General features: G+C 27.5%; 6 protein-coding genes and 1 long non-coding RNA gene across 11 annotated transcripts; 1 reads left to right on the top strand and 6 right to left on the bottom strand.

The window, feature by feature from the left end:
* Positions 1-172: 172 nt before the first annotated feature.
* LOC122520899 lies at positions 173-12,894 on the bottom strand (the record flags this gene model as incomplete). The annotated part of the gene is made up of 25 exons (XM_043641218.1): positions 173-423; positions 513-828; positions 933-1,228; positions 1,706-1,927; positions 2,045-2,578; positions 2,647-2,959; positions 3,070-3,368; positions 3,697-3,918; positions 4,806-5,066; positions 5,977-6,009; positions 6,190-6,220; positions 7,287-7,550; positions 7,693-7,842; positions 7,926-7,974; positions 8,043-8,062; positions 8,295-8,612; positions 9,377-9,519; positions 9,601-9,894; positions 10,104-10,355; positions 10,888-10,894; positions 11,042-11,481; positions 11,593-11,999; positions 12,091-12,480; positions 12,554-12,596; positions 12,852-12,894. Coding segments are annotated over 25 exons (5,577 nt in total), but the record flags the coding sequence as incomplete, so codon positions are not given.
* Positions 6,423-9,090, bottom strand: LOC122520743 (probable 39S ribosomal protein L45, mitochondrial). Its single transcript, XM_043640994.1, has 6 exons — positions 8,704-9,090; positions 8,295-8,612; positions 8,043-8,194; positions 7,926-7,974; positions 7,693-7,842; positions 6,423-7,550 (listed from the first exon to the last, which is right to left on the bottom strand). Exons 1-6 carry the CDS (start codon positions 8,755-8,757, stop codon positions 7,278-7,280), a joined length of 996 nt encoding a protein of 331 aa, XP_043496929.1. The 5' UTR covers positions 8,758-9,090; the 3' UTR covers positions 6,423-7,277.
* A 1,152-nt stretch (positions 12,895-14,046) lies between the features above and the next one.
* Positions 14,047-16,116, bottom strand: LOC122520727 (tRNA pseudouridine synthase A). Of its 2 annotated transcripts, XM_043640955.1 has the most exons (6): positions 15,787-16,107; positions 15,345-15,710; positions 14,929-15,265; positions 14,593-14,848; positions 14,372-14,517; positions 14,047-14,275 (listed from the first exon to the last, which is right to left on the bottom strand). In XM_043640955.1, the coding sequence occupies exons 1-6, from the start codon at positions 15,854-15,856 to the stop codon at positions 14,203-14,205; spliced, it is 1,248 nt and encodes a 415-aa protein (XP_043496890.1). In that variant the 5' UTR covers positions 15,857-16,107; the 3' UTR covers positions 14,047-14,202. The 2 variants fall into 2 exon arrangements, with proteins under 2 accessions (XP_043496890.1, XP_043496891.1); XM_043640956.1 differs by lacking the exon at positions 14,047-14,275 and having other exon boundaries at positions 14,389-14,517; positions 14,616-14,848; positions 15,787-16,116.
* Positions 16,117-16,432: 316 nt separating this feature from the next.
* On the bottom strand, positions 16,433-17,674 carry LOC122521096 (MIP18 family protein galla-1). Its single transcript, XM_043641537.1, has 3 exons — positions 17,350-17,674; positions 16,847-17,110; positions 16,433-16,721 (listed from the first exon to the last, which is right to left on the bottom strand). The coding sequence occupies exons 1-3, from the start codon at positions 17,501-17,503 to the stop codon at positions 16,624-16,626; spliced, it is 516 nt and encodes a 171-aa protein (XP_043497472.1). The 5' UTR covers positions 17,504-17,674; the 3' UTR covers positions 16,433-16,623.
* An 87-nt stretch (positions 17,675-17,761) lies between these two features.
* On the bottom strand, positions 17,762-20,163 carry LOC122521094 (charged multivesicular body protein 7). 2 transcript variants are annotated; one of them, XM_043641536.1, is made up of 5 exons: positions 20,023-20,163; positions 19,379-19,718; positions 18,334-19,108; positions 17,996-18,251; positions 17,762-17,926 (listed from the first exon to the last, which is right to left on the bottom strand). In XM_043641536.1, the coding sequence occupies exons 2-5, from the start codon at positions 19,663-19,665 to the stop codon at positions 17,823-17,825; spliced, it is 1,422 nt and encodes a 473-aa protein (XP_043497471.1). In that variant the 5' UTR covers positions 19,666-19,718; positions 20,023-20,163; the 3' UTR covers positions 17,762-17,822. The 2 variants fall into 2 exon arrangements, with proteins under 2 accessions (XP_043497471.1, XP_043497470.1); XM_043641535.1 differs by lacking the exon at positions 20,023-20,163 and having other exon boundaries at positions 19,379-19,903.
* On the top strand, positions 19,900-20,091 carry LOC122521097. Its single transcript, XR_006304660.1, has 2 exons — positions 19,900-19,937; positions 20,039-20,091. It is a non-coding gene; the product is annotated as an uncharacterized LOC122521097 (long non-coding RNA).
* Positions 20,164-20,858: 695 nt separating the features above from the next.
* LOC122520987 (serendipity locus protein alpha-like) lies at positions 20,859-25,134 on the bottom strand. Of its 3 annotated transcripts, XM_043641350.1 has the most exons (12): positions 24,682-25,134; positions 24,340-24,555; positions 24,088-24,273; positions 23,827-24,000; positions 23,486-23,610; positions 22,900-23,402; positions 22,453-22,655; positions 22,181-22,382; positions 21,899-22,105; positions 21,740-21,823; positions 21,368-21,658; positions 20,859-21,263 (listed from the first exon to the last, which is right to left on the bottom strand). In XM_043641350.1, exons 1-12 carry the CDS (start codon positions 24,733-24,735, stop codon positions 20,968-20,970), a joined length of 2,541 nt encoding a protein of 846 aa, XP_043497285.1. In that variant the 5' UTR covers positions 24,736-25,134; the 3' UTR covers positions 20,859-20,967. The 3 variants fall into 3 exon arrangements, with proteins under 3 accessions (XP_043497285.1, XP_043497284.1, XP_043497286.1); XM_043641349.1 differs by having other exon boundaries at positions 21,740-22,105; XM_043641351.1 differs by lacking the exon at positions 24,682-25,134 and having other exon boundaries at positions 21,740-22,105; positions 24,088-24,269; positions 24,340-24,419.
* Positions 25,135-25,260: the final 126 nt, after the last annotated feature.

Raw genomic sequence — 25,260 nt, 5'->3', positions numbered from 1 at the left:
TCACACAATTAAGTAGAATAATTTCTTATAGTAAATATTATAATATATCTTTTAAGTTCAGTATTATACCAGTTTAAATTGATCCAAAAATAAGATTTCTATTTTTTCTGTGATAAGCAATTAAAATGTTTTTCTGGTAAGAAAATATTGTTTTCATTAATTAAACAATAATTAATTATTATTTAAGAAATTATTATTTTATACACAAAAATTCATCTGATTCTAATTTATAAATAATATTTTGGATCCAATTAAAATGACTGGAAATACGTGTATAAAGAGAATACGAATGACTATTACAAGTTGCTGTAGCTGCTATTGTCGTGGAACTAATCCCTGTACTAACAATTCCTCTTAAAAACCATAAATTTCCAGTTTGAAATACAAGTCCCCCTCCACTATCACCATCACAGACAGAGGTTCCTAAAATAAATGTATTAATCGTTTCATATTAATAAATATCACTTATAAACATGTAACATTTCACATATTGATTTTTATCTATTACCAACCATTAGTATAACCCGCACATAGTTTATCATAAGTTATAAACTGCTCATATACAATAGAATCGTTTATAGCTTTGCATTGATTAGGAGGAACATAGGGCAGTGCTGTGAATTGGAGATTAATACTTGGTGACCCAGTTTCAGTATTGCCAAATCCCACAACTATCCCAAGTCCGGACTCAATAAAAGTATCATCCAAACATGCTGGTAATAACCAAGATGTAAATACAAAAGGTACATCGATCTCCAAGAGAGCTATGTCCCAAGCATAATTCCCTAGTGAGCCCAAATAATTACAATTGACATAAATTCTTTTTACCTGAAAAATAATATATAATATACTTTACAATTAATATGTAACTTACATTAATTCGACATTTCATAATTTATTGAATATTACATTGACTTTTTTCTTTTCCGTACCCTAGCTTTTTTAACAAAACGAAGATCATGCTTCTCATAATCATAGTCACGAATTGTATTTCCAGTTGCTATATAATATCTTTCAGGATTATTTACTCTCTTAACTGTTTCATCGAAAACACAATGAGCAGATGTAACAAGGAAATTCTCTTTTATAATTGTTGCTCCACAAATGAATTCCTTTGGTCCATTAGGATGTTTCGTTTCATACAAAGTAGCATGCCAGGGAAAAAACTCAGCATTCATGCCTTTTACAATGAAAGGTCTAGCGTTTAGAGTTCGCATATATCCACATACTAAAATGTTTTCAAAGTAAAATTACTATGTTTAAATTTATGCAATAATAATTATAAATGTACAAAAACATATTGGAATAATATAAGTATACTTAAAAAAATATCGAAAAGTAAGTAATATTTAATATAATAAATATTTAAGAATAATAAAAAAAAGTTACAGTTAATAAATTATAACAATATTTAATGAAATAAAAGATTGTTCACTAAAGAGTATAATCTCATACATTTGAACCAAAGCTTTCACGATGTTTTACTTAAAAGATTATTAGATTATTATTATGCAATTTATTTCGAATCAATTGATAATCAAATTGTAACAATTTAAAAATTACTTAAATTTCGCAAATCTGCGCGCACATGTAGTAATTTTATCAAGCAAAATTTTGAATAAAAAAGAACGAATGTTATTTTTACCAGAATAAATTTGTAATATCACATTGCCTATACTGATAGAAACATTAAAAGCTAACAGACCTGGAATACATTGTATTGGATCAGGTTTCCATTGACCATTTTCGTTACATATAACTTGATCTCTTTGTGTCGATAGGAATGTCGTTTGTTTATTATAACCGATTCTGCAACTTAATTTAGCTATTGTTCCGGGTAAAACTTCAGATTCGCAAGATGTCCATTCATTGTTATACGTACAATCAGCAAATGTTGATGCGGAAGTCAGTGATTCACAAGTTATTTCTAAAATAATGAAATATTTCCTTAAAAAGTAATCAAAATTATTACAGAAAACATAGCATAAACATAATAATATTGAAATACTCCTTGTAATAATAATACTTCAGATGCTAATCTTACTATTGCAAACGGGAATATTTAGCCATATTCCTCCTGGACCACATAATACATCACGGGTACCCCATTTAATTTCGTATCCAGGATTACAGGTGTAAACTAAATAAGATCCACCGGGTAATTCTACACCTTCCTTCACATCACAGTTTTCTTGTGTCTGGCATTGCGACTTGTGTAATTGATGATTACCATTCATTGGCTGGGGAGGTGTTCTACAAACAGTGGGTTTTTGGATCCATGAGGAAGATGTCGTGGTAGGACTTGTTGAAGGTGGTATAAATGGTGCAGGTGTAGTAGAAGTCGTACTTGTTACAGTTGAAGAACGACATGAAGGAAGTGGTTTTGATGTTTCTAATCGGAAAAGTATATCTTGGATCCAGCCTATATGGCTCGAAATCCGGGTATAAAGATTATACGAGTACCCACAACGTTCTATATTTGGTTGAAGCCCTACACTAGCAACACCTCTTAGAAACCACAAATTTCCAGTTTTTATTACAAATCCTCCTCCACTATCTCCAGCACAGATAGCAGATCCTAGAATTAATATATTTATCACTTAGCATTATTTTTAAGTTAATGTAATATTTGTATTTATTACATACCATTTTTATAGCCAGCACAAAATTTGTCTTGCGTTATGTACTTCATCAATTCAGGGGGAGTAGCAGATATACATTCAGTCAAAGTAACATAAGGCTGATTAATAGATTGCAGATCCTGACTTACGGTTCCATTATGTGCTTTACCGAATCCTGCTATTAACCCGTTTCCAAACTCAATAAAAGTTTGATCCAAACATGCTGGTAATAAAAATGCTGTGAAATCAAATGGTGTTTCAATTTCCACTAGTGCTATGTCTGATGCATAATTTGTATTGAAGCCAAAATAATTACACTGAATATAAAAGTTTTTAACCTGAAAAATAATATAATTTTATAATTGATATGTTACTATAACGGATACATTATTAATTTTAACATTTAATATATTATTTAATATAAGAATTAGTTTTGTATTTTCAATACCTTAGACTTTTTAACGTTAAGTGAATCATGTGAAACAAAATCATAGGTACGAAAAATGTTCCCAGTTATTACATAATATTTTTTCGGGTCGGATACAGTTCGGCTCACTTCATCAAAAATACAATGAGCAGCCGTAACGAGGATATTTTCTTTTATAATCGTTGCTCCACAAATAAAAATCTTTTCTCCATTAGAACCTTTTGATATGTGTAAAGAAGCATGCCATGGAAATTGAGAAACTTCCGGGGCATGACCATGTGCAATAAGAGGTTGTAGGCTTGGGGCAATAACTCCGCATACTAAAAATTAAACTAGTGAAATTTAATTATTCATAAGTGAAATAAATGTACAAAATATTTAAATGCTATTATTCTTTGCAATGTTCTAGTTCTAAATATTTATTACAATATTTATTTAGAAGTAATTTACATGCGTCAATACAAGAAAAACATATAATTACAAAGATAAAGTAAAAGGTTTTGAAAGGAGATTTATTTAATTTAATACCTTAATTATTTACTTTAGCAATCAAAAAACTGCAAACTTAACATTAATTAAGAAGGAGGAGAGTTATTGTGGATAACATTTCACTAGTATCCTTAATAAAAAAATTGAAAATCAGCGAACCTGGGATACATTGTATTGGGTTTGGTTCCCATAAACCTTCTTCATTACAAGTAATTTGATTTCTATGTGTGATTAAGAATGTCGTATCTTCCCGATAGCTGCTACGACAATTTATTGTTGCTGTTGTTCCGGGCAAAATAGGAGATTCACAAGATATCCGTTGACCACTATGCATACACGTGACATTTCTTGACGGTGATAACAATGATTTACATCGTATTTCTAAAATGGTAAAAGATCTATTTTAAAATAATTGAAAGTACACACACTAGGAAAGACATTATATATATATATGTTACCGGAATAGTGGGAAATTCGGCAATGCTAGCAATACCCTGGCATTGTCCTCAATGCAAAGCGTCTTTTGACAAAGTTGGAAACAAAAGAATTTGTACGGACTTTTTCTAAACATTGAATATGATACTTTGGCATTCTATAGAACACCAAATGCTACTTAGGCAATATTGAAAAGAATACATTATCGGGCAACAGGCACACGCACATACGCAACCCCCCACACAAACAACCCACAGTCAGCTCCCACACGCACACACAAAAGCGAGCATGATGTGGGTTGTTGAGACTGTCGTGTCGCTATACTATGTGCGTACCTCTATAAACTGAAACTTAGTCACTACTGGTGTGTCATTACGTAGAGTCCATTGTTAATTTCTTAGAGATTACCATGGAAAATCTGTATCTTTTATACCTTATCGTATCGGAAGATAAGCGGGTTTAAAACGAAATATTTTATATCTGTTTTTTTAATTTACCGGTTTCTCATTTGTCATTCTCAAGAATTTCTAGGAAATGTGAGAAATATGAATACATTTCCGACTTTGTCAAAAGACGCTTTGCATTGAGGACAATGCCGGGGTATTGCTAGCATTGCCGGATTTCCCACTATTCCGGTAAGATATATATATGTTATAGGAAAAGTGAGAACTCCAAAGTTGTAAGCTTTTCCTATGCATTGTCCACAATGCCAGGCGTTTTTAGGCGACGTAAATATTGTGGGCAATGCCTAGGAAAAACTCACGACGTCGGCAAGTCCCACTTTTCCTATAACATATACATATAACAGGAAAACTTCAAATATTAATACTTACCAGTACAAAGTGGAATATTGAACCAATTTCCATCTGGACCACAAAATACATTAGGCGAGCCATTTACTTTGTATCCAGGATTACAATTGTAAACTAAAAAGGATCCAGCGGGTAATTCTGTACCTTCCTGCACATCGCAATTTTCTTCTGTTTGACATTGTAACTTATGTAATTTCCGATTTCCATTGTCAGGCTGTGGAGGTGCCAAGCAAATATTTGTTTTTGTTGCACCATTTGAAGTTGGTATGAATATCAAGAAGACTATGAAATTAAAGCAATTGTTTAATTGTCTAATCATTTGTCAAGTAAGTTTCATGCAAAAATCATGCAGAGTAATAAACAAAAACATTTTAATAATAAAAGAGTTCGTTCTTATTAACTCGTGGATTAATGCATGGGTCACGAGCTCACCATTACTTTTTGAACAAAATCTCTTATGGTATTTATTTTTTTTTCGTTTTTTATAAATAATATTATTCTTTGAGTTCAAGGATGTTTTATAATCATACATATATATATATAAAGCTATTTTCTTTTTCCTTATAACCAGTGGTGTCTTATATGGGTGTATTAAAACATTTATTAATCTATTATTTTATGTAAATATTATATATTTGTTTTTTTATAATAAAAATACTTTTAATTGTGATGATACGAAAGAAAAGTTTCTTCTGCATATATGTAAACATTTTTTAGATTCAGTTATTACTGGACTTAATTTAAACAAATTAATATTTACATACAAAGAATATAAGATATTTTAATAAATAAATTAACGTACTTTTAAGATTAAAATTTCCTTATAAATGTCACTTGGGTTTTCCTAATTTAATAACCTTTCTCAAGAATGTTTGCTATGTCATTATGACGTTATGGCACATCCTGTCACTGATATATATACAGAGTGTCTCAATTTAAAATTTTAATGATTTGAACTTTGAAAATACACGAAGAAAAATAAGTAAATAAATAAACATGGAAGAAAAAGATTGAATGATAAATGAATTTATCGTTTAAATGTAATTTGAAGTTAAGCTTTTATGGGGGCCATTATGTGATAAAATATCGAGGAAAAAGTAAAATTTATAAATACGCTTTAAATTAATAATAATAATTTTTATAATTTATATTTTATCGTTAATAATCATTTTTTGTATTTTTGTATACTTACAGCCACATGTAATTAAATATAAACACTTTCTATCTACGATTTTCATAATAAACAAAAGAAAAAAATTAGAAAATTAATTTTTACATGAGAATAATATTTGAAAATAAAATTCCGTATCGTGTTGTCTGGCATCAACTGGCATTCACCACTGGTCGTGCGTCGATCCGGTATTACCCGCTTAAACAAGTTTATATGTTTGTGTGTATAGTGTACGTGATATCAATAAAACGTACACTACATCACACTGGAAATATAAAGGAAAAATACAAATATAGAGATGATAATATTCTTTGCTATAATAGAAATTCTTTGAAACTCATTTAAAATTGTCTTTGTTTATGAGATTAGGTAAATGTTAACTTAAGTAATGCAATTAAAGTTTCATTTAGTAAATTACGTTATTTTTCTTTCGAATCGTATTAAGAGATAAGAAACATTATTGAAAATTTATTTGAAATAAATATTTTATTTCAATATTCATTTTGTGTTATTATCACTCAAACATTTACTTGTATTATTTTTTCTTTGCAAATAAATTGTCTTAATTGACCTGAACTTTTTGTTTTATATAGAATATTTTAGCATGCAATTAAATACTATAGTCATAAATATGATACATTTGTCGATATAAATGCAAATAACGCAATGTCAGTTTGTGTATTAACAATTGTTTCAAATCTGGTTATATCAAAATTATACTTTAAAAAACCTTTCTTGTGTTATTTAATTAAGGAAAATAATAATTATAATTTTTAATTATATTTATAATTAAAAAAATAATGAAGCAATTCGGCCAAGAATATTCACTACTCAAGGAGTTAAAGAGGATTCCAAATAAAAGAATTTCAATTAAACGTGCGAACGGCTTAGTGTTAATAAGAATCTTTCACTCTTCCGATTCGTTATAGTAACAAATCAAATACAAGCGTTTCAATAATACCTCAATGAAATTTTTAAATCTTGATTTAAAATTGTAATTCCTTTGCAACAATATAAAGAAATAATTCAATATCAGTTTTTAACGAGTATATTTAATATACGTATTATTCACTTTCCCTTTTATAGGTTTGAAAAACCGTAACATCTTTTCACATCTCTGACATCTCTTTCTGAAGTCAAAGTATTGTGTACTGTGTCCATCATTGTTTAGCTTTAGTGATCCAATGAAAACTAGTTTTTTCAGGCGAGGCAGTTGACAAATTATTATATATATACACAATTTATATAAATTATGATATCGTTAAAAAAGAAGGGTTCGTATTATTATTTCTTATGAAACAACAATTAGCTTTCAATAAATATCAATTTACAGTAGTTTCTACAGTATCTGTAGTACCAGTAGATTTTGTCGATAGATCAGAAGGTGGAACTGTAACGTTTTCTGGTGATACAATATATGTTTTCTCCCCTACTTCTCTTGGAGGCATCCAATTTGGTATAATCTTTGCGTGAAGACGCCACTTTCCATATTGGTTTGCTAAATGATTTTCAAATACGATATATTCGAGAACATCTTTTTTTAAGATTTCGCTTCCTTTCAATAAACGTCCAAACCTATCATAGATAGCTAAAATCTAGAAAAAAAGAAAAATAATGTTAATGCTATGGTGTCTGATGATACTACATTAGTATTAGAAACAAATGTATCGGACAAACATTAAGGTTTGATTACATCACCAAATATATTTCTCTAACATAGCATAGAATTTTTGTAACCTGTTGACTATGAATACGAAGAGTTAATTGTCCAAAGACGTTTTCCTTAGAAAGAATCTCATCACATCTTGCATGTACAATACGATGTGGTTCTAAAGATTGCACATATTTCCAATGAATAGTTTTGTCCATTATGTTGTGTAACATTTTCTTAAATTAATTAATATCTATATTAATTTTAATTTAAATAATATTAATAGCAAAAGTAAATGTATTCAAAAAATACCACTTACGGCATAAGCAGTCTCCGTAACATATTCTCTCAAAGCTTCCGTATCTTTCCTATAATTTAAATAAATATTAAATATAACTTCAAAAACACATAATTGTTATTTTTGTTAATTACTTACGCAGCCAAGGCTTCATGTGCCTTTATATAAATATCCACAGCTTCTTGATGAAAATCTTTTAATATAAACGTATCTTGAAATGACTTTATTTTTCTAATAGCCATCATCGATTTTCCTTTCATTTTTACATCCGTCATTTTTTGCTTTGCTCCCTATATTTTGATGATAGATTTGTTTGTTACATTATATGATTATTTATAGTCATTATATTACCATAAAGTAATTTTTATTCTACATCATTTTCTGTCGTACCTCTTTAGTAATCGTAGAGAATTTTCCATCGCCTTCTGGTGGTACATAAGAATCAAATACATTAGGAGTGCAACTGATGAATATAGGTCTTTCAATCCATTGTTTTTGTGGAAATATTCCAAATTCTTTCATCATTGAACGTCTTTTCTCTTTAGCCAGTTCTTTATCAGTTTGATGATAATTAGGTAGATCTATTTTAATAACTTTTTCTTTCCTTTCTTTCTTATATTTAGGATTCCAGTGTTTCTTTATATGCCTGATTTGATTTGAAGAATGTTGAGGATACAAAATAGGACTTAACATTACAGGTGAATTATTCTACAAAATAAATTATTATTATGATTATTATTATAATTATTATTTTAACAAGTCTTGTAAATAAATTTATTTCTATAAAAACAATAAATACCTGGATATATTTTCCAAAGATACAAGTTGGACGTAACATATATTTCGCCATCATTTTGTTAATAATATCAAATTCTTTTCTTATATCACATATATATATATATTATACTAATTTGTATAAATTTAACTTTAAAAAAGTTAACGAATTGGTAACATGTGTACAAAGTATTTATTATACTTTTATTATTTCATTGCAAATATTATAGGTTAGTTCGAAAGAGACCAATTACTTCTCTTCCCACTCTTTACAAAACAGAGCATGTGCATTGATTGTGATTGGCTGACGCTTATAGTATTGAATTGATTCGAATTCATTCAAATAACAGATCCTAACTTTTTGGAGGAAAAGAAATAAACGTTATGTTTATAATATAAATATGCAATATTCGTTTATAAAATATTCTAATAAAAAAGCTTGTTATTTTATGTATCATAAAGAAATATGAACAAGAAATTAAATATAAAATTACCTGTGTTTATAAAATAATTTAATCAATTACTTAAAAAAGAATAAGCGATTAATGAATAATATAAAATCAGTTCTTTGTTTTATTGTCAAGTTACACATTTGCATAAAAAATTGAACTACGACACGGAGCAAGCGGCCTAGATGCTTCCACTCTGGAAATAGTATCTCGAATCCAACTTATATGACTAGATATACGTGTGTAAACAGAATACAAATGACTATTACAATGTCTTGTACCACCAGTTAATGTTTCACCAAGACCGCTACTAACAATACCTCTTAGATACCATAAATTTCTAGTATTAAATACCAATCCTCCTCCGCTATCACCATCACAGACTGATGTTCCTATAATACAGATATTAATATTGTTAGGTATAATTTATAAATATGTTCTATTTCGCATATCGATTTTCATTCATTACCAACCATTCGTATATCCAGCACAAAATTTATCGTCAGTTATGAATTTTTCAGATTCAACGGAATTTATAGAAGATTTGCATTGATTAAGAGGAACATAGGGCAATGTTACGAATTGTAGAATAAAACTCGATGATTCTGAATCAACGTTATTCAATCCTGTATTGGTTCTACCAAATCCTGCGACTTTCCCTAAACCAGAATCAATAAAAGTTTCATCCAAACACGCCGGTAATAACAAAGCTGAGAATACAAATGGTTTTTCGATTTTCAAAATGGCTATGTCCGAAGCATAATTTCCTTCGAAACCCAAATAATTACATTTAATATAAATGTTTGTTACCTGAAAAATAATATATTATTAACTTCATTATAATTAATGTATTACCAAGGCACACATAATTTTAACGTTACATATTTAATTTTATATTAAAATGAATAATTTTAAATTTTCCTTACTCTAGCTTTTTTAACGTATTGCTGGTCATGTAGATCAGAATCATAATCACGATAAATATTTCCAGTTGCTACATAATATTTATTTGAGTTGTCTACCCTTCGATTCGTTTGATCATAAACGCAATGCGCTGCAGTAAGAAGGAAATTCTCTTTTATAATTGTTGCTCCACAAATAAAAACCTTCGGTCCACCTGGAGCCCTTTGAATATATAAAGTAGCGTGCCATGGAAATTCAGCAACGTCAGGTATCGAGCCATTTACAATAAGAGGTTGTTGAGAGTTTTGGGCAATAATTCCACACACTAAAAATTAAACCAGTAAAATTAAATTATACATAATTGAAATAAATGTTAATAAATTTATATATAAATGCTATTCCTTTTCAACAATATTCTAGTATATAATACTTAGTATCATATAATATAATTGTAAATCTTAAGTAACACACACAATTGATGGAATTAATTATCAGGTTTTGTAATTGAGAAATTATTTAATTTAATTATTTAATTTATTTATAAGAGATATAGGGAACTAGTGTTTATTAGCTGCTACACTTCTTAAAGCATAAAACAATGGGTAATGAATTGTAATAATTGACAAAATGGATAAATTAATACCATAGATTGTGTGAACATATGGCCCATAGTAAAAGTGTGGCCCACTTATGATTTACGAAAATATTTTAATTATTTGTTTTAACATTTAACTATTTAACAAATTTTTCATAAAATAAATAAATTAATTAAATACATGAACACACACATTAGATTAAATATATCATAAATAAATAAAATATAATATTATTTGAGTGAAACTTGCAGCATATTGTACTAGTGACCTTATAATTTTAATCTTTTAGTGTGAATTATCTCAAATCGTCTTATGATTAAATTTGAAGAAATGTTTTCTAGCATGCTGAATTTTCTAATAATGTGTTTACAATAAAACTTCTTTAAATATAATATAGTAGTATTTAAAATTATGCCCATATAGGTCTGGCTTCTTCTGGTTGTTTGGAAGTCTTAATTGAGTTAAGTATTCTAATATCAATATCAGGACTATTCGGGTTACGAGTATCTGCATGTATTATAACTTTGTCAGACAATACTTCGATTAAGGGAAAAGAAAAGTTATTTTTTTCATTATAAGTTTGAAACTTTATGCTGCCACTTCCAACATGAACATTAATAATCAGCGGACCTGGAACACATCGTAATGGATTTGGTGGTTCCCATTCACCCATATTGTTACATCTAACTTGATTCTGTTGGTATGATAGATAATTTCCTTCTGGTTGATAACTGTTACGACAACTCAATGTTGCGATTGTTCCAGGCTTAACAGGAGATTCGCAAGGTTCATATCTGTCATTAAGTGTACACTCAGCATACGTTGATTCTGAAGTCAACGATTTGCAACGTATTTCTAAAATAATGAAAGAATCATTAAGAAAATAATCCAAAATATTAGAGAAAGAATTGCGTATGCATATTGATATATTCTTTGTTGTAATAACATTTAAGTTATAAATCTTACCAGTACAATCTGGAATATTTTTCCATTTTCCTTCTGGACTACAAAATACATCACCTGGACTGCTTATTTGGTATCCAGGATTACATGTATAAATTAAATAAGCTCCTACTGATAATTGTTTACCTTCTTGCACATCGCAATTGCTTTGTTGCCATGGACAATGCGTTTTATATAATTGCCGATAACCATTTGCTGGCTGGGGAGGTACCGTACAATTAATTGATATTGGTCTTAGTGGTTCTATTGGTTCTTTTGGTGAAGAAGTAGTAGTAGTAGTTATAGTTGTTACTCTGGAGCACAATTTAGGATCTTCGTCTGATCCATCTACGCAATCTTTTATACCATTACACTTGAAATCACCGTCTATACAAGCCCCGTAGTTGCAACGAAATAAAAATTGATGACAGCTAGAAATAAATGTTTATGAACAAGCAATATTATAAGATACATATTTAAAGTTTAATAATATAATTAGATTAATTGTATCCTATCTCTTACTTCAGTGATTTACATTTGGAATTTGTTTCATCAGATTTATCTATACAGTCAAATTTACCATCGCAAAGGTCTACAGCATTGATACATTGACCATTATCACATCTGAATTGATGTAAAGAACATTTTCCAAAATCAGTATTATTTATTCTATTCTTGCATCTAGGTAATGTTTCGTCGCTATTATCAATACAGTCTTGTTTTCCATTACATGTCAGATCACCATCAATACAAGCACCGTAATTACATCTAAATGCATATGCAGAACACACTATTTTTTCTTTAGAACATTGAAATTGTGTTTCATCAGATTGATCTCTACAATCCGCTTTCCCATCACATAAAAGTGATTCATTTATACATTCTCCATTGTCGCATTGAAACTTTCCTGCACTGTAAAAGATATGTAAAAAATATATTTTCAAAATTTACATATATTCTTAATTTTCTATATTTTTTAACTCACCCGCATTCGGTTCCTTGTTGCGTCGATACAATATTTAAAATAGCTAAGAAATAAAAGCAATTGTTTAACTATTTGTTTAGTTTTTTTTAATTAGTTTAATAAATTAATTACTTATACAATATTGAATATATATTTTGAAAATAACTTATCTAATAGATTGTTATAACAAATGTTTATATTAATTTACATTATTTCTGTCATATATACATATATATTATATTTAAATTGTATGTTATGATTAAAATGAAATAAATATAAAAATAAATAGTATAAATGTAAATTAAAATAAATATTATACCATGTATTATTAGATACAATGCTAAATTATAGATTAATTGTATTTTGAATCGTTATCTTCGTTATATATATACAAGATTCCTCTTCGAGTTCAAGGTTACTATGTAGTCATACACTAAACTGGTTTTTGATTACTTCTAGCATGCAGCATCAAATATTCTTGGAATTATTGGTATATCAATTGTATTATAAGTATTATATCGATAATATATAATAAACAATATTTTTTTAATTCGCATAATAAAGCAAAGTTTATGTTTTTCTAGATGTAAATAAAATTCATCTAAATCTTATTATCGAATCTAATATTTACACGGCGAATTAATATTTACTCTTTAATAAAATAAACTAACATATGTTGAGAATTAAAAATTTTTCACGAGATTAAATGTCGTCTATTTTATCAAAGATTTAAAAAATAAAAATCATAATAGTATTATTATAATTCTCTAAATTATATGTGTATATATATATATATATACTATATATATACTTAATTATATGCATATTTTAATTATTGGAAAATGTATGTAACAATACACGTAATATTTTGAATTAAAAAATATGTTTTTCAAATGTAAAAATAATATATACACAAAAAGAATAAATATTTTAATTACTTACTGGTAAATGTGATTAAAATGTAATACTTTCTATCTACGATTTTCATAATTAACTGAAAATTAATACAAAAATAAAAAAAAAAAAGAGAGAAATAGAAGAAAGTAACTTTTTTTAAACGAAAATAATGCTTGTCGAGTGAAATTCCGTATCGTGCCGTTCTCTGTTAACGACTAGAATCTACTGGGATCCTCCTGCAGTGATTATGTTTCAGCTTGGAATTACCCGCTTGACCAAGTATTTAAATTTGTATTGGGACGATACTATGTGTGTGTGGATTGATGATAACATACGTATAGATCCTATACAATTATGTATGAAGAAATAAATTCCTCTATATAGGAATAATATAAAATTTTATACTTATAATAGAAATTCTGAGAAATACATTCAAAATCAATTTGACGAAATTGATTGTGCGTTTATGTTACATTACATACTTAAGTAATGACTTCATTTCTGTAATGATAAATTAGGTATTTTACTTTTGAATCTTATTCAAATTTTGTTGGAGGGGAAGAAAATATTCTTTCATATTTATTTCGTTTTATTATTTTTCTTTTTCTTTCTTCATCTTTTTCGTTCAAAATTTCGTTCTTTTTTTTTTTGTAAAGATTATTATTACGTTCTAGCATCTATTTACATATTCATTGTTATTAGCATTTATAATTAGTTATTATTACATACAAAATGTACCATTATAATGAAAGGAAAACAATGTATTATTAATATTATAATGCTATAGATTCTTCATCCCTGATTGAAAATGAATGCAAGGGAAGACTAGCTAGCCAGTTCAACATTCTATTATATATCATGGTTAAGGTAATGATACAGGAGATTATGTATTACTTTTTTTTTTATATTCGAAATATTTCAATAAATTATTTCAAAGGATACGTCTTTTCTGCTATTTCTGTATTTACAATGTGTTTTATTATATATTCCGCTTGAAATTGTTCTACTTCCTCTTCGCATTCCTTCCAATCTAAAGTTTCGTGTATGCCATCCGATCCATATCTCTTATTATAGTGATCGTAATGTACCTAAAGAAATAAAATTTTATAATGCTTTTATATTGCAATTAGGCAGACAATAGAATGAAGATATTTATCTCTTACATAATTTAAAGATAAACCTAAACCTGGAACTAATGGTATATCCATCTTCTCGTCTTTAAATGCTTGTTGCAAAGAATCATCTGTTGCCATATTTCTTAAATATGCAATAACCATAGCAATCATTTTTCTTATTTGATGCAACATGAAACTTTGCCCTTTTATTTCAATAATAGCAAATTCTATATTTTCTGCGACGAACGTTTCTATGCATTGAAATTTAATGATGTAACGTTTTGCCCTTGGATCCAATGGCTTTCTGCAGACATAAAAAAAACATTGACTAACATTTTATAAAAAATATATATATATGCGTAATTAATAAATGGTACAACTAACACTTTAGATGTGAAATTATGAAAATTATGAGTTCCTTGAAAAAGTTGCATAAACGAATTGATTTTTCCCAAAGCTTCTGAACTTAATCTGAAATCAGTATATGGTTTTCCATCGATGACTGATAACTCCTCTATTCGTTTTTCAATGTCACATTCCTCCCTGGATGGTAATGAAGCCTTATCTTCTGGTGCAAATGCAAACGTAGGAAGAATATATCTATATGTTCTACCACAACAATTTATTTTACTATTGAAACCCTTGGTAACGCGTTTGATGCCAAACACTCTTATTTCATTTGGTAAGCAATCATTTATGCTATCTTTGTTGACCGTTTCCGCTAAAATAATTAAAATTATTAAAGACAAAATTATAATTGAAAATTCTGTTTATAATGTATTGGTTAAGAATCATCTTACGTATTTTGAGTGAAACTACTTGTCTAGCAGCGGATACTCCCTTGTCTGTCCGTGCCGCTCTTTGAAAATTAAATGATCTTAAATTTTCAATATTTCCCTTAGTAATCAAATTATTTTTCAATAATGCATTCAACAAATCATTCTCGATAGTTTTCATGCCAGGATTAACTTGCATGCCGTAATAATCTCTACCGAGATAGCCCATCATTAAAGCGTAAGGCCTTTTTTTAATCTTTGATGATTCTACTTTTTGAATTTTTGTATCCGTATCTTCATTTTCATCTTCTCTTATCCTCTTTCTATTTTGATTATCTAAACTTGGTTCAGTGTCGATTTGAATCGACATATTTTTATAATTATTTACACCTAAAAATAATATATGATATAAGCATAATAATATTAACAAGTTAATAATAACAAATTAATGCATCACATTATTTACCTAAAATGCAGGTTATCTGTTGAAACACGTTGTAACTACTAATTACACGATTCTTTACGCAGTGCAACATTTACGATGAATGTATTGTTAAAAATTATATCGATAAAATATAAATATTTCGTTTAAATATTTACGATGAATCTTTTTTCTTTAACATTTATCAGACTTTTAAATATAAATTAAAATGCATTGTTAGGTTACGACTCAACCTTTTCTTGTTACTTTCATCATTTAAATTGATTATCCATAGAAAAAATATTACATAGATGTGTGTACGTAAATTTAATAGATTAGAGAAATTTGAGTTTTTCATAAGAAGAAAGAAGGAAATATATTTGTTTTCTAAGTTTTTTAAAAAGTTGTTAAAAATTCTAATATAGCAAATTAATTAAAAGCAATTAAAGTTGCTCATCTCTTACGATTTCAAACATTTCGTTTCTTATCGATTTATCGAATTATCGCTAATATCGATTGATCGCATTTGATTTCATTTGAAAATTTTTACAAATTGAAATTCTTTTTTTAAATTTAATTAATTGCCTGCATATTAGAAAAATATTATAGCTTGAGTTAATATTAATTTTACTTATATTAACGTTAAAAATATGACTGATTTTTGCTATAATTTTAACAAATACAATTTGTATAGGAGGCATAAAAATATAATTACATTTTCATTGGTAAATGTGACATTGATTTATGAATAATGAGAAAGATTTATCAAAGTATAATTATATATATACAATATATTCCAGAAAAATCTATGAATATGATATATACATTTAATACTAAATATTATCTGTCAATACAAACAAAAAGATTACTTTTTACATCAAATTAATCTTCCTCTTGAATACATTTCTCTACCAATTCCCTTAAATTTGGATTTTCCATAGCGGCTGCTATTCGTTCCTTGTCATTTATTTGTTTGTTTACTGCAATCAAATAAAAAACATTAAATAATACAATGTAAATTCAAATTCATTTTCAATAATAATTCAATATTATCATATAAAAGGAATAAGATATATTTGAATATATAAAATTAATTAATTCGCACTTTCTTGTTCGGTTGAATGTGTTCCCTCTTTAATAAAAATATCCAATTTAAATACTGCTACTAGATGCCGTTCAAGTTTTACTCTTATACATAATCCTATGAGCGTTGCCAATGAACAATGTGGCACCGTAGGATTAAATTCAACGCGTATTACTGAAATACCACTGGGAGTACTTTCACAAATATTAACGCAATCTTCATATATTATATCAAGTTGTTCTAAGGTTTGCGGTTTCTCCGGATCCTTGATGGTTCTCAACAAATCTAAGAACACGACAAAAATATATATCTATAAGATTAATTTATACAATTTTAATTTCTTTATGATGATATATAAAATGATACGAAAAATAGGATTATAATTCCAAATATTGAATAATTGTTTACGATGAAAAACAACCTTATAAATTGTTTGTTTGTATTGCGTAACAATTAAATGCTTTGAATATAATCAAAGTGATTAATTGTATTTAAAACAAAAAATCATAATAAAGCAAACTCACCGTAAACGGATTCTTTTAATTCTAAATCTGTTTTTAATGCAAATGCAGTTTGATTTTTAGAGTTTACGACATCTGTCGTTCCCATGATCGTTTCTGGGAGTATACCATCTTTAATCTTCAAACCAATTGATAACTTTCGAAAAAATGATAACATATTTATCCACACTTAATATTGTATAATAGCATACTGTAAATAATTGGTACTTATAAATAATAATTTTTAAGGTTATGTTTGGAAATTTGTTAGCAGTCAGCCAAATGTATACAGCACCATCTTACGTGACACAAGCAATATGTTTGTATAAATTTCTTGGTTTTTTTTATCAATTTACTTACATATTTTATTTTTCTTTAAATTATATATAAAAGCTTAAGATTATAATTGTTAGTTATTTAATAAATAAATACATCGTATCAAAATATAAAACAAACACTCCTTTGAAAAAATATAAAACAACGTATGAAATACTAATTCACATATTTTCAGCATTTATTAATATTTTTTCCTTTTTTATAGGGGTTGATGTCTTCGAAGGTAAATATTTTTGTGGGGAAGATTTTGGAGGTGAAGGTAAACCTGTAATAGACAATATATATATATATAATTTGTATGTAGTAAATAAAAATAATATTTGATTTTACGTACCAGTTACACATAAATTTCTTAATCGTTGTTCCATATCTTCTAATTCTTCTTTATTATTTATGTTATCGTTATTTGTATCATGTACATTTAGTTCTTCTTTATTATTTGTATTAGTTGTCAATTTATTGTCGTTACCATTATCATTATCATTCATTAATTCTGCAAGTTCTTTTTCTAAATCTGACTCCGATACAAAATCAGCGTTCGGTAATACTTCTGATAACGTGGATTGTACATCTTTACAATTTTCTAAGGCCTGAAACATTTAACAAATCAAATGTAAAATGATATTTAGATTATATTTCTGAATAATTGAAAAATTTCTATAATAATAATACCTCATTTAAATCATCTATAACATTTCTGACTTTTTGCTCCGTTAATCCGTTATTTTCGAATTGTGACAACAAATTAGAACCAAGTTTGAAAGCATCGATCACATTAATATTCGAATGCGTATCCTGAATGCTTAATATAAGAGTACGTAAATTTCCAAGTACGTTCGCACGTTTCTCGATTATTTTATCTATTTCATTTTTTTTTCTCAAATGAGTTTTCGCTACTTGTCGCATTTCCTTATCCAAATACGCTTTAACTTTATCCATAGCAAGCATTTTTTCTTTCTCCAATAATTCAATTTCCTTTTCAAGTTTATTTTCTTGATTCAATAGTTTGTACAATGTCTTTTCTACTTCCGAAATTTCGTTAACTGTTTGCGTAGAAAATTTAACTAACAGTTCGTCATTGATTGAGTTCTTTCTCAAAACAGCCTTTTTATGATGCTTAAGCCAAGTCAATGCTAACTTCAAAGTATTTTCATTAATATTATATCGACTTTCTGTTTTTTTACATTTTTCAAGAATTTCAAACGTAGAAATAAGAACGTTCTCTTTATCACTGACCATCGTAGAAAGTATATGTTCAGCTATTTCTTTTGTTGCTTTAAGATGTATGTATTTGGCGTTAACATTTATATTCTGTCCTATTACATAATCTTTCATTTTATAAAAGGACCATTTAAGTGGCTTTTTAATAAATATATCCAAAGACCATACAGCCCAAGATTCGCTTGATTCTTTTAAAAATTCTTCTTCTGATATTATTTCTCTATTCCTAATTAAGAATAAAAAATATGATATAAGTAACAGTATCTCTTCAATACTCTTTCTATTTTATTCCATTAACCCCTTGCGCTATAACAATGTGTGAGAGTCGTGATACATGTAACATCTCAAATATAGGAAACATTGGTTCTATTTATGGTAAATCTTACGGATCAACCATAAGAAATATGAAACATAGTATCAAATATGGCACGCAGCTCAGCACATTAAATCATGTGTCCACGCAAGAGAATAAAACAAATTATACAATTGCATTTACCTTAACATTTCTTCGATAACTGTTGTTAAACAAAGGGGACTACAGCCCTTACGTTTAAAGATTTGATTCAAATCGAAGAGAGAAAAGTGACATTGTTCTGTATGCCTTAACCATGTATAAATAAGATCATTCCAAAATTTGTATTTTGATATCCAATCCTGTTGATTAGCAGACTTACTACGGAATGGAGAAAACAGGGCATTCATTCTATTATCCTGATTCCAACAATCTGGCATTTTGTCAGATGGTAATGGTAAATTTTCATTTGGTTCATTTTTCTCCAACATGATTTTATCTTTTCTTTACTCTTATTTTGATAATTATTATCACGCACTTAATTCTAAAAAACGATGTTTCTATTAATACTTATGTATAAAAAATATCACTTTTTGTAGGTTATCAAATCATATGCAGTCTTTAATTTGTTAAATCATGGTCAAATTGTCATTCAAAATTGTGATTTATTTTTATTTATTGTTAATTATTAATAATCTAGTGTTATTTTACTAATTATTGATATTATATAATATATATTTACAAAAATATACGAGAGAAAAAGGTAACGAAATTAGTTAGCTATTTTTCGTATTTACGTATTACACAATAATAAAAGTAAGAAGGTTATTGCGTATTCATCTATTTACTTTATTATATATACAGGGTCTTTCCTAAAATATCTCGCTTATTTCGTACGATAGAAAAAAAATGTCAAAGAAAAAAAAATTCTGTTCGAAGGCGCCGATACAGTGATGGGCCGAATTTTCTTTTCAAGATCATTTTTTTCAAAATTTCAAGGTCATCGTAATTTTTTTTAAATGGGACTGTATATTTTTACTACAATATTCTTATAGCTTATAAAAAAACGAATCCAACGATGTGCAACATGTTGACCTTCAGGTAACCTTTACCGAGAAAATTGTGAAATGTTTGTCAGGAATTTCAGTACGCACTCGGAGGACGGTAAATGAAGAAATAAATGCAAATCAACGACACTCAACAAGCAAAAAATCTTATTATATTTTTATATATATTTTAAATATAAGATATATTAAATATATCTTATTATTTATAATAATTAGTATTGACATATAAAATCAAAAATAAACATAATGTAAAAAATATCTCGCATCATTTTACGATTAATTATAATTTTTAATAAATTTTAGAAAAAAAAAAGAAATCTAACAAATTAGATATTTTAATTTATGATCCATTAAGTATTATAAGCACGTATATAAATTCTTTATTAAACCTGTCCATCTATAACATTAATTCAATCATCATTAACAATCTGTGTAAGTTGAACGATATTAATTATGACATTAACAAGAAAATTCATACGAATACTGTACGTTAATAAATTTGTTAAATAGATCCTTCTATTTATAAACAGTTTTTATGTGAAAATAATTCTATCTTTTTTATTCAGTCTTGTCGCATTCAATATCTTTCGCATTTTGCATAAACAATTATTCCCTTATTTGTTTATTTTATTTTTTCTTCTCTGGACGGATTTACAATACAGTTGCACCAGTTGTCTTTTCAACCATTCAATGTTATTCTCTCGAAGAATCTTTTATTACTTGCTTCTATAAGATCTCCAATTTTTTTTCTAATCGTTGAACCTCTTCATATTTTTCTGTTTCAATTGATGGAGCGTCACCACCACCTATTATAGACGATTCCTCTAATGTTTCCTTAACAACCGGTTGATTTAAATCTTGGAAAGATTTCATCGTGCAAACTTTAATATTGCACAATTCATCTGTCAAGGATTCAATTTTTTTTTTGTCTGGCAAATTAACGTATTCCATTTTTGCATTACGTGAGATAAGTAATGATGATGTCAATGTTTCAGATAATTTTGTCACTTTTTCTAATATATCTGAAATATATATTTACGTTGTATGTATAAATATATTTTATTCATATAATAAAAAATATAATCTCGCCGAGATTTTTATTCTTTTTATTTATCCGACACATTACCTGTTAAATCTATCGTCTCAGAAGAGAAATTAATTTCGCTTTGTTGCATAAAACTTTCTCTGCTAAATAAATGTTGCCTAACATTGGATAAATGTCGAGACTTTAATTTTCTGTGCATGCTCTGTTTTTCAATATATTTTTCCATTTTTTGCGGTGTTTTAAATATTATAGTTTGTTCTGTGCGTATGATACGTCCAGCTTTTATATACGGAATTAAGGATGATAAATTTGCTTGCGTCCTCGGTACGCTATTTGCTGGTTGTATCGATAACGGTGGTTTATAATTTTGCACTATAATATTAAGTAATTGTTAAAAAAAATACGATTAACTTAGTGTAATAGTAATATTTAATAGTTTCTTTTTATAAAAACCTGTGTATGGAGTTCTTATATAAGTTAAAGTTTTTTCTTCTTGCGACAAACCGTAAGCTGTAGTAGAATAATTTATACTTGAATCTAAAAATAAATAAATAAAATATGAAATTAAAGTATCCAACAGTATATTGAAAAGTTTAATTTTTATATCATTACTGTGAAGCATATCCCCTTGTCCCATGCTTGCTTTGCCATAATTAGTATTCATTAACATTGAATTATTCATAACGTTGACTAAAGCAGGCTGCAATCGTTTGATTACATTTAATATCAATTCGCATCTTTTAATAACTCGCAACTGTTGCGGTTCGGTAGCATTTTCTACAAGAAGCTTCTTCGCGCTCGCATCTGTCTCAAATATGGCTAAAAATATATAATATTGTTATTATGATTTACAAACAATATCATAAATACATATGTGTTATCAATGTATATCACCTGCTTTTAATTCTCGAATCATCATTATAGTTTGTCTATCGATATTATCACTTCCAATATCATTTACGGTTACAGTTAATTGACTAGACAATGAAACTGCTCTTAAAACAATACTTTGTACTTGTTGTTGAGTTACAACTTCTCTATTGTCAAAACAATCAGACATAAGACGTATACGTTCTTGAAGATCGTCTAAAACTACCTACATAGTAAGTTGTACTGATTTATTCTTAGTTATTTGTTGAATATATTTAGATATGCAATTAAAGTACCTGGCAATAAGCAGCAGAATCAATAATCAAATTAACTGTATTATGTAATTTATTCATCTCTAATTGCCATTGAGATGTTAAAAGTTTAACGGTAGCACGAAATTCTTTATTGTCCGGATGAAGGTAGAAGGTAGTGATAGCAGCGATCAATTCACCTTCTAACAATTCAATACTTGCTAAGCAATTTCGAATTTTGTTGACACCTAAAATGAATTAATTATATCAATACATATTTTTATATATGTGTGCTTGTGTGTGTGTTATAAGCATAATTTTAATAACAGAATCATAACTGTGCAGTGTGACGAAAGCAGAAGAACACATATGTATGTATAAATATATTATATATAAACAAATAAGCAAATAGAAGTTACATCTAAAATTAATTTGATATGAATTCTTATTTCTGTCACATTGCATAATATATTTTCTATTAATTTTACGAACGCTCAACATCTCTGCAACACGCGTTAGCAAATATTCCAATAAGCATAGCTTTATCCGTAAGCTGATCAAAATCTTCAATTGCGCTGTGTAAATCATTTTTAGATCTTTTCTTAGCGGTTAATGTACTTCCGCACGTCATGACAAGTTTTCTCAAAGCATTAAAAGGATCGCTAAATACTTCCATGACAAGCATTAATACTGAAATATTGACTTTGCGTTCTAAACGATATAATGCATCATTCAACGTATTCATGAAGAGATTGTTGACGCTAGGATCGAAAGTTTCAGAGCATAATTGGGATTTTAAATTTTCGTATTCTCCCATAATCGATCGACAAGCTGCTGATATTGCTTCAAAATTTTCCGGTTTACACATTTGTGCAATCGACATTGCGTGTGAAAATATATCTTCTATACCCCACCACAATTCGGTACATTCTAATATCTGTTGGTCTTGCGTTTTTGTTGACATTTCAGCTATAATGTCGAGTACCAAATCCATTCTAAACAATAACGAAATTTATTTTATAACTATTTAATATAAAAGTAGTTTTAATTCAATATAATTTAATTTTGCATAAAGTACCTATAAACAAAATGATTTTCTTTTTCCATAGTTTCATCTTCTGGAGATGGATTTGGCGCTTCCAGAACTTCAAGTATTGATTTGAAACAAATACTTATTCTTTCGCATATATATTTCTTGCAATTCTGTAATAATTATTAAATTATTTTATATTTTTCTTTTTCTTTTTTACTTATTTTAAAACAGATATATTTGATCATTAAGTATAAAATGTCAGGTTTCAAGCAAACTAATCGGACGTTTCATACTTAATAACAAAAAACATAATATTTTTAAATAACAAATTAAAATAGGTAGCAATTCAAAGATATATCTACAGCAAATTTGATAGACCACATTACATAAATTGACGCATTTAAATGATGTTGCTCCTGAACCAACTGTGCCAACATACTGAACGTTGTATGAATCTGGAATGCATATAATGCTATTCTTTCCGATAGAAAATTTGAAATTAAGCTTTTCCTATATTTTTGTAATGGACCAAGTACTTCAAGTATAGAAGTACCAAGTTCCTATAACGAATACAAATATATTTATATACATTGTGTTTTTATTCCTTATGTTATACAAATATTATAAAAAATAATAAGAGGGAAAACCTTTATGTTTAGAAAATCTTCAATTTCATTTTCAGTACTCATTTCTCTAACATAATCGTAACAATCTTGAAGTCTTTGTTTTAATGGCAAACATTCAAGATTTTCAAGTGCTTTTAAAGCCATTATAAACTTTTCAAGTAGCGTTTCTATTGCATCTTTGCTCATATGACTGTTAATGTTTTCTACCTAAAAAATATATTGCTTCAACATTAACATCAAATTTTTATTACAGTAATAACAAAATAAACATACCCATTCATTAGTAACTATTTCATTGGACAAACAGAATTCTTCAATAGTATTGACAATTTTAGTTTTCATTTCTTGATAATCAGTAATATCATCCTTGGATAAATTCTCAAATTTTTCACCTAGAATACGTAACTGATCACAAAAAACTGATTTTATATTTAGAACATCGGATTGTCCAGCCTTGCTGTCTCCTATTGAATGCTTCAAATTATTTATCTGAAAGATTTATTGCAAACGTAGTTTTTAATGTTTGTAACACTTTATATAAATGTAATCTAAAAAAATTAAATATATTAAAAAAAAATAAGTATTATAATTAAATAACATAATTGGTAATTTTACTTGTATTTCAATTGGATCCAAGATCTTTTGCATACGTTTGGTTTTTAAAGACATATTGATCAATTAATTTTTCATCAATTTATTTCACAATACTTCATCTTAGAATTCAAACGTTGAAACGGTCATAGTAAACAAAGTGAAGTTGGCCACTAATTGTAACTACATTAGTCAAAAATATACATATGCTTTCAAACATGATCGTAGTAATTTTGCATGTATTTACATATATATATATATTTTAATAATTTATTAACTTATAAAATTTTCTTCACAAATTTAACTGAAATTAATAAAAAATGTCTAACCGATATTAAATTTATTTAATAATCAAATATATGTATACCCTATTTCTTTCGTAATACATTTTCTATGTATGACCGCCATCTAGCGAAAAAATATAATAAACGGTGATAATATTTTTGAGGTTAAGAGTTAAGGTACATATAAAAAATTAATTACAAGAAGAAAGAAAATATATTACATATTTATACAAAATATTATTTTTTTGAAATAAAAAATACACACACATATAAATATTAGATTAAAGCTAAGTATATATATGCTATAACGATATATCAT

This window comes from Polistes fuscatus, unplaced genomic scaffold (genome assembly GCF_010416935.1).
Source record: "Polistes fuscatus isolate 324 unplaced genomic scaffold, CU_Pfus_HIC Scaffold4, whole genome shotgun sequence".
Lineage (NCBI taxonomy): Eukaryota > Metazoa > Arthropoda > Insecta > Hymenoptera > Vespidae > Polistes > Polistes fuscatus.
The sequence above is the reverse complement of the archived record's forward strand: the minus strand, read 5'-3'. Positions and strand labels throughout refer to the sequence as shown.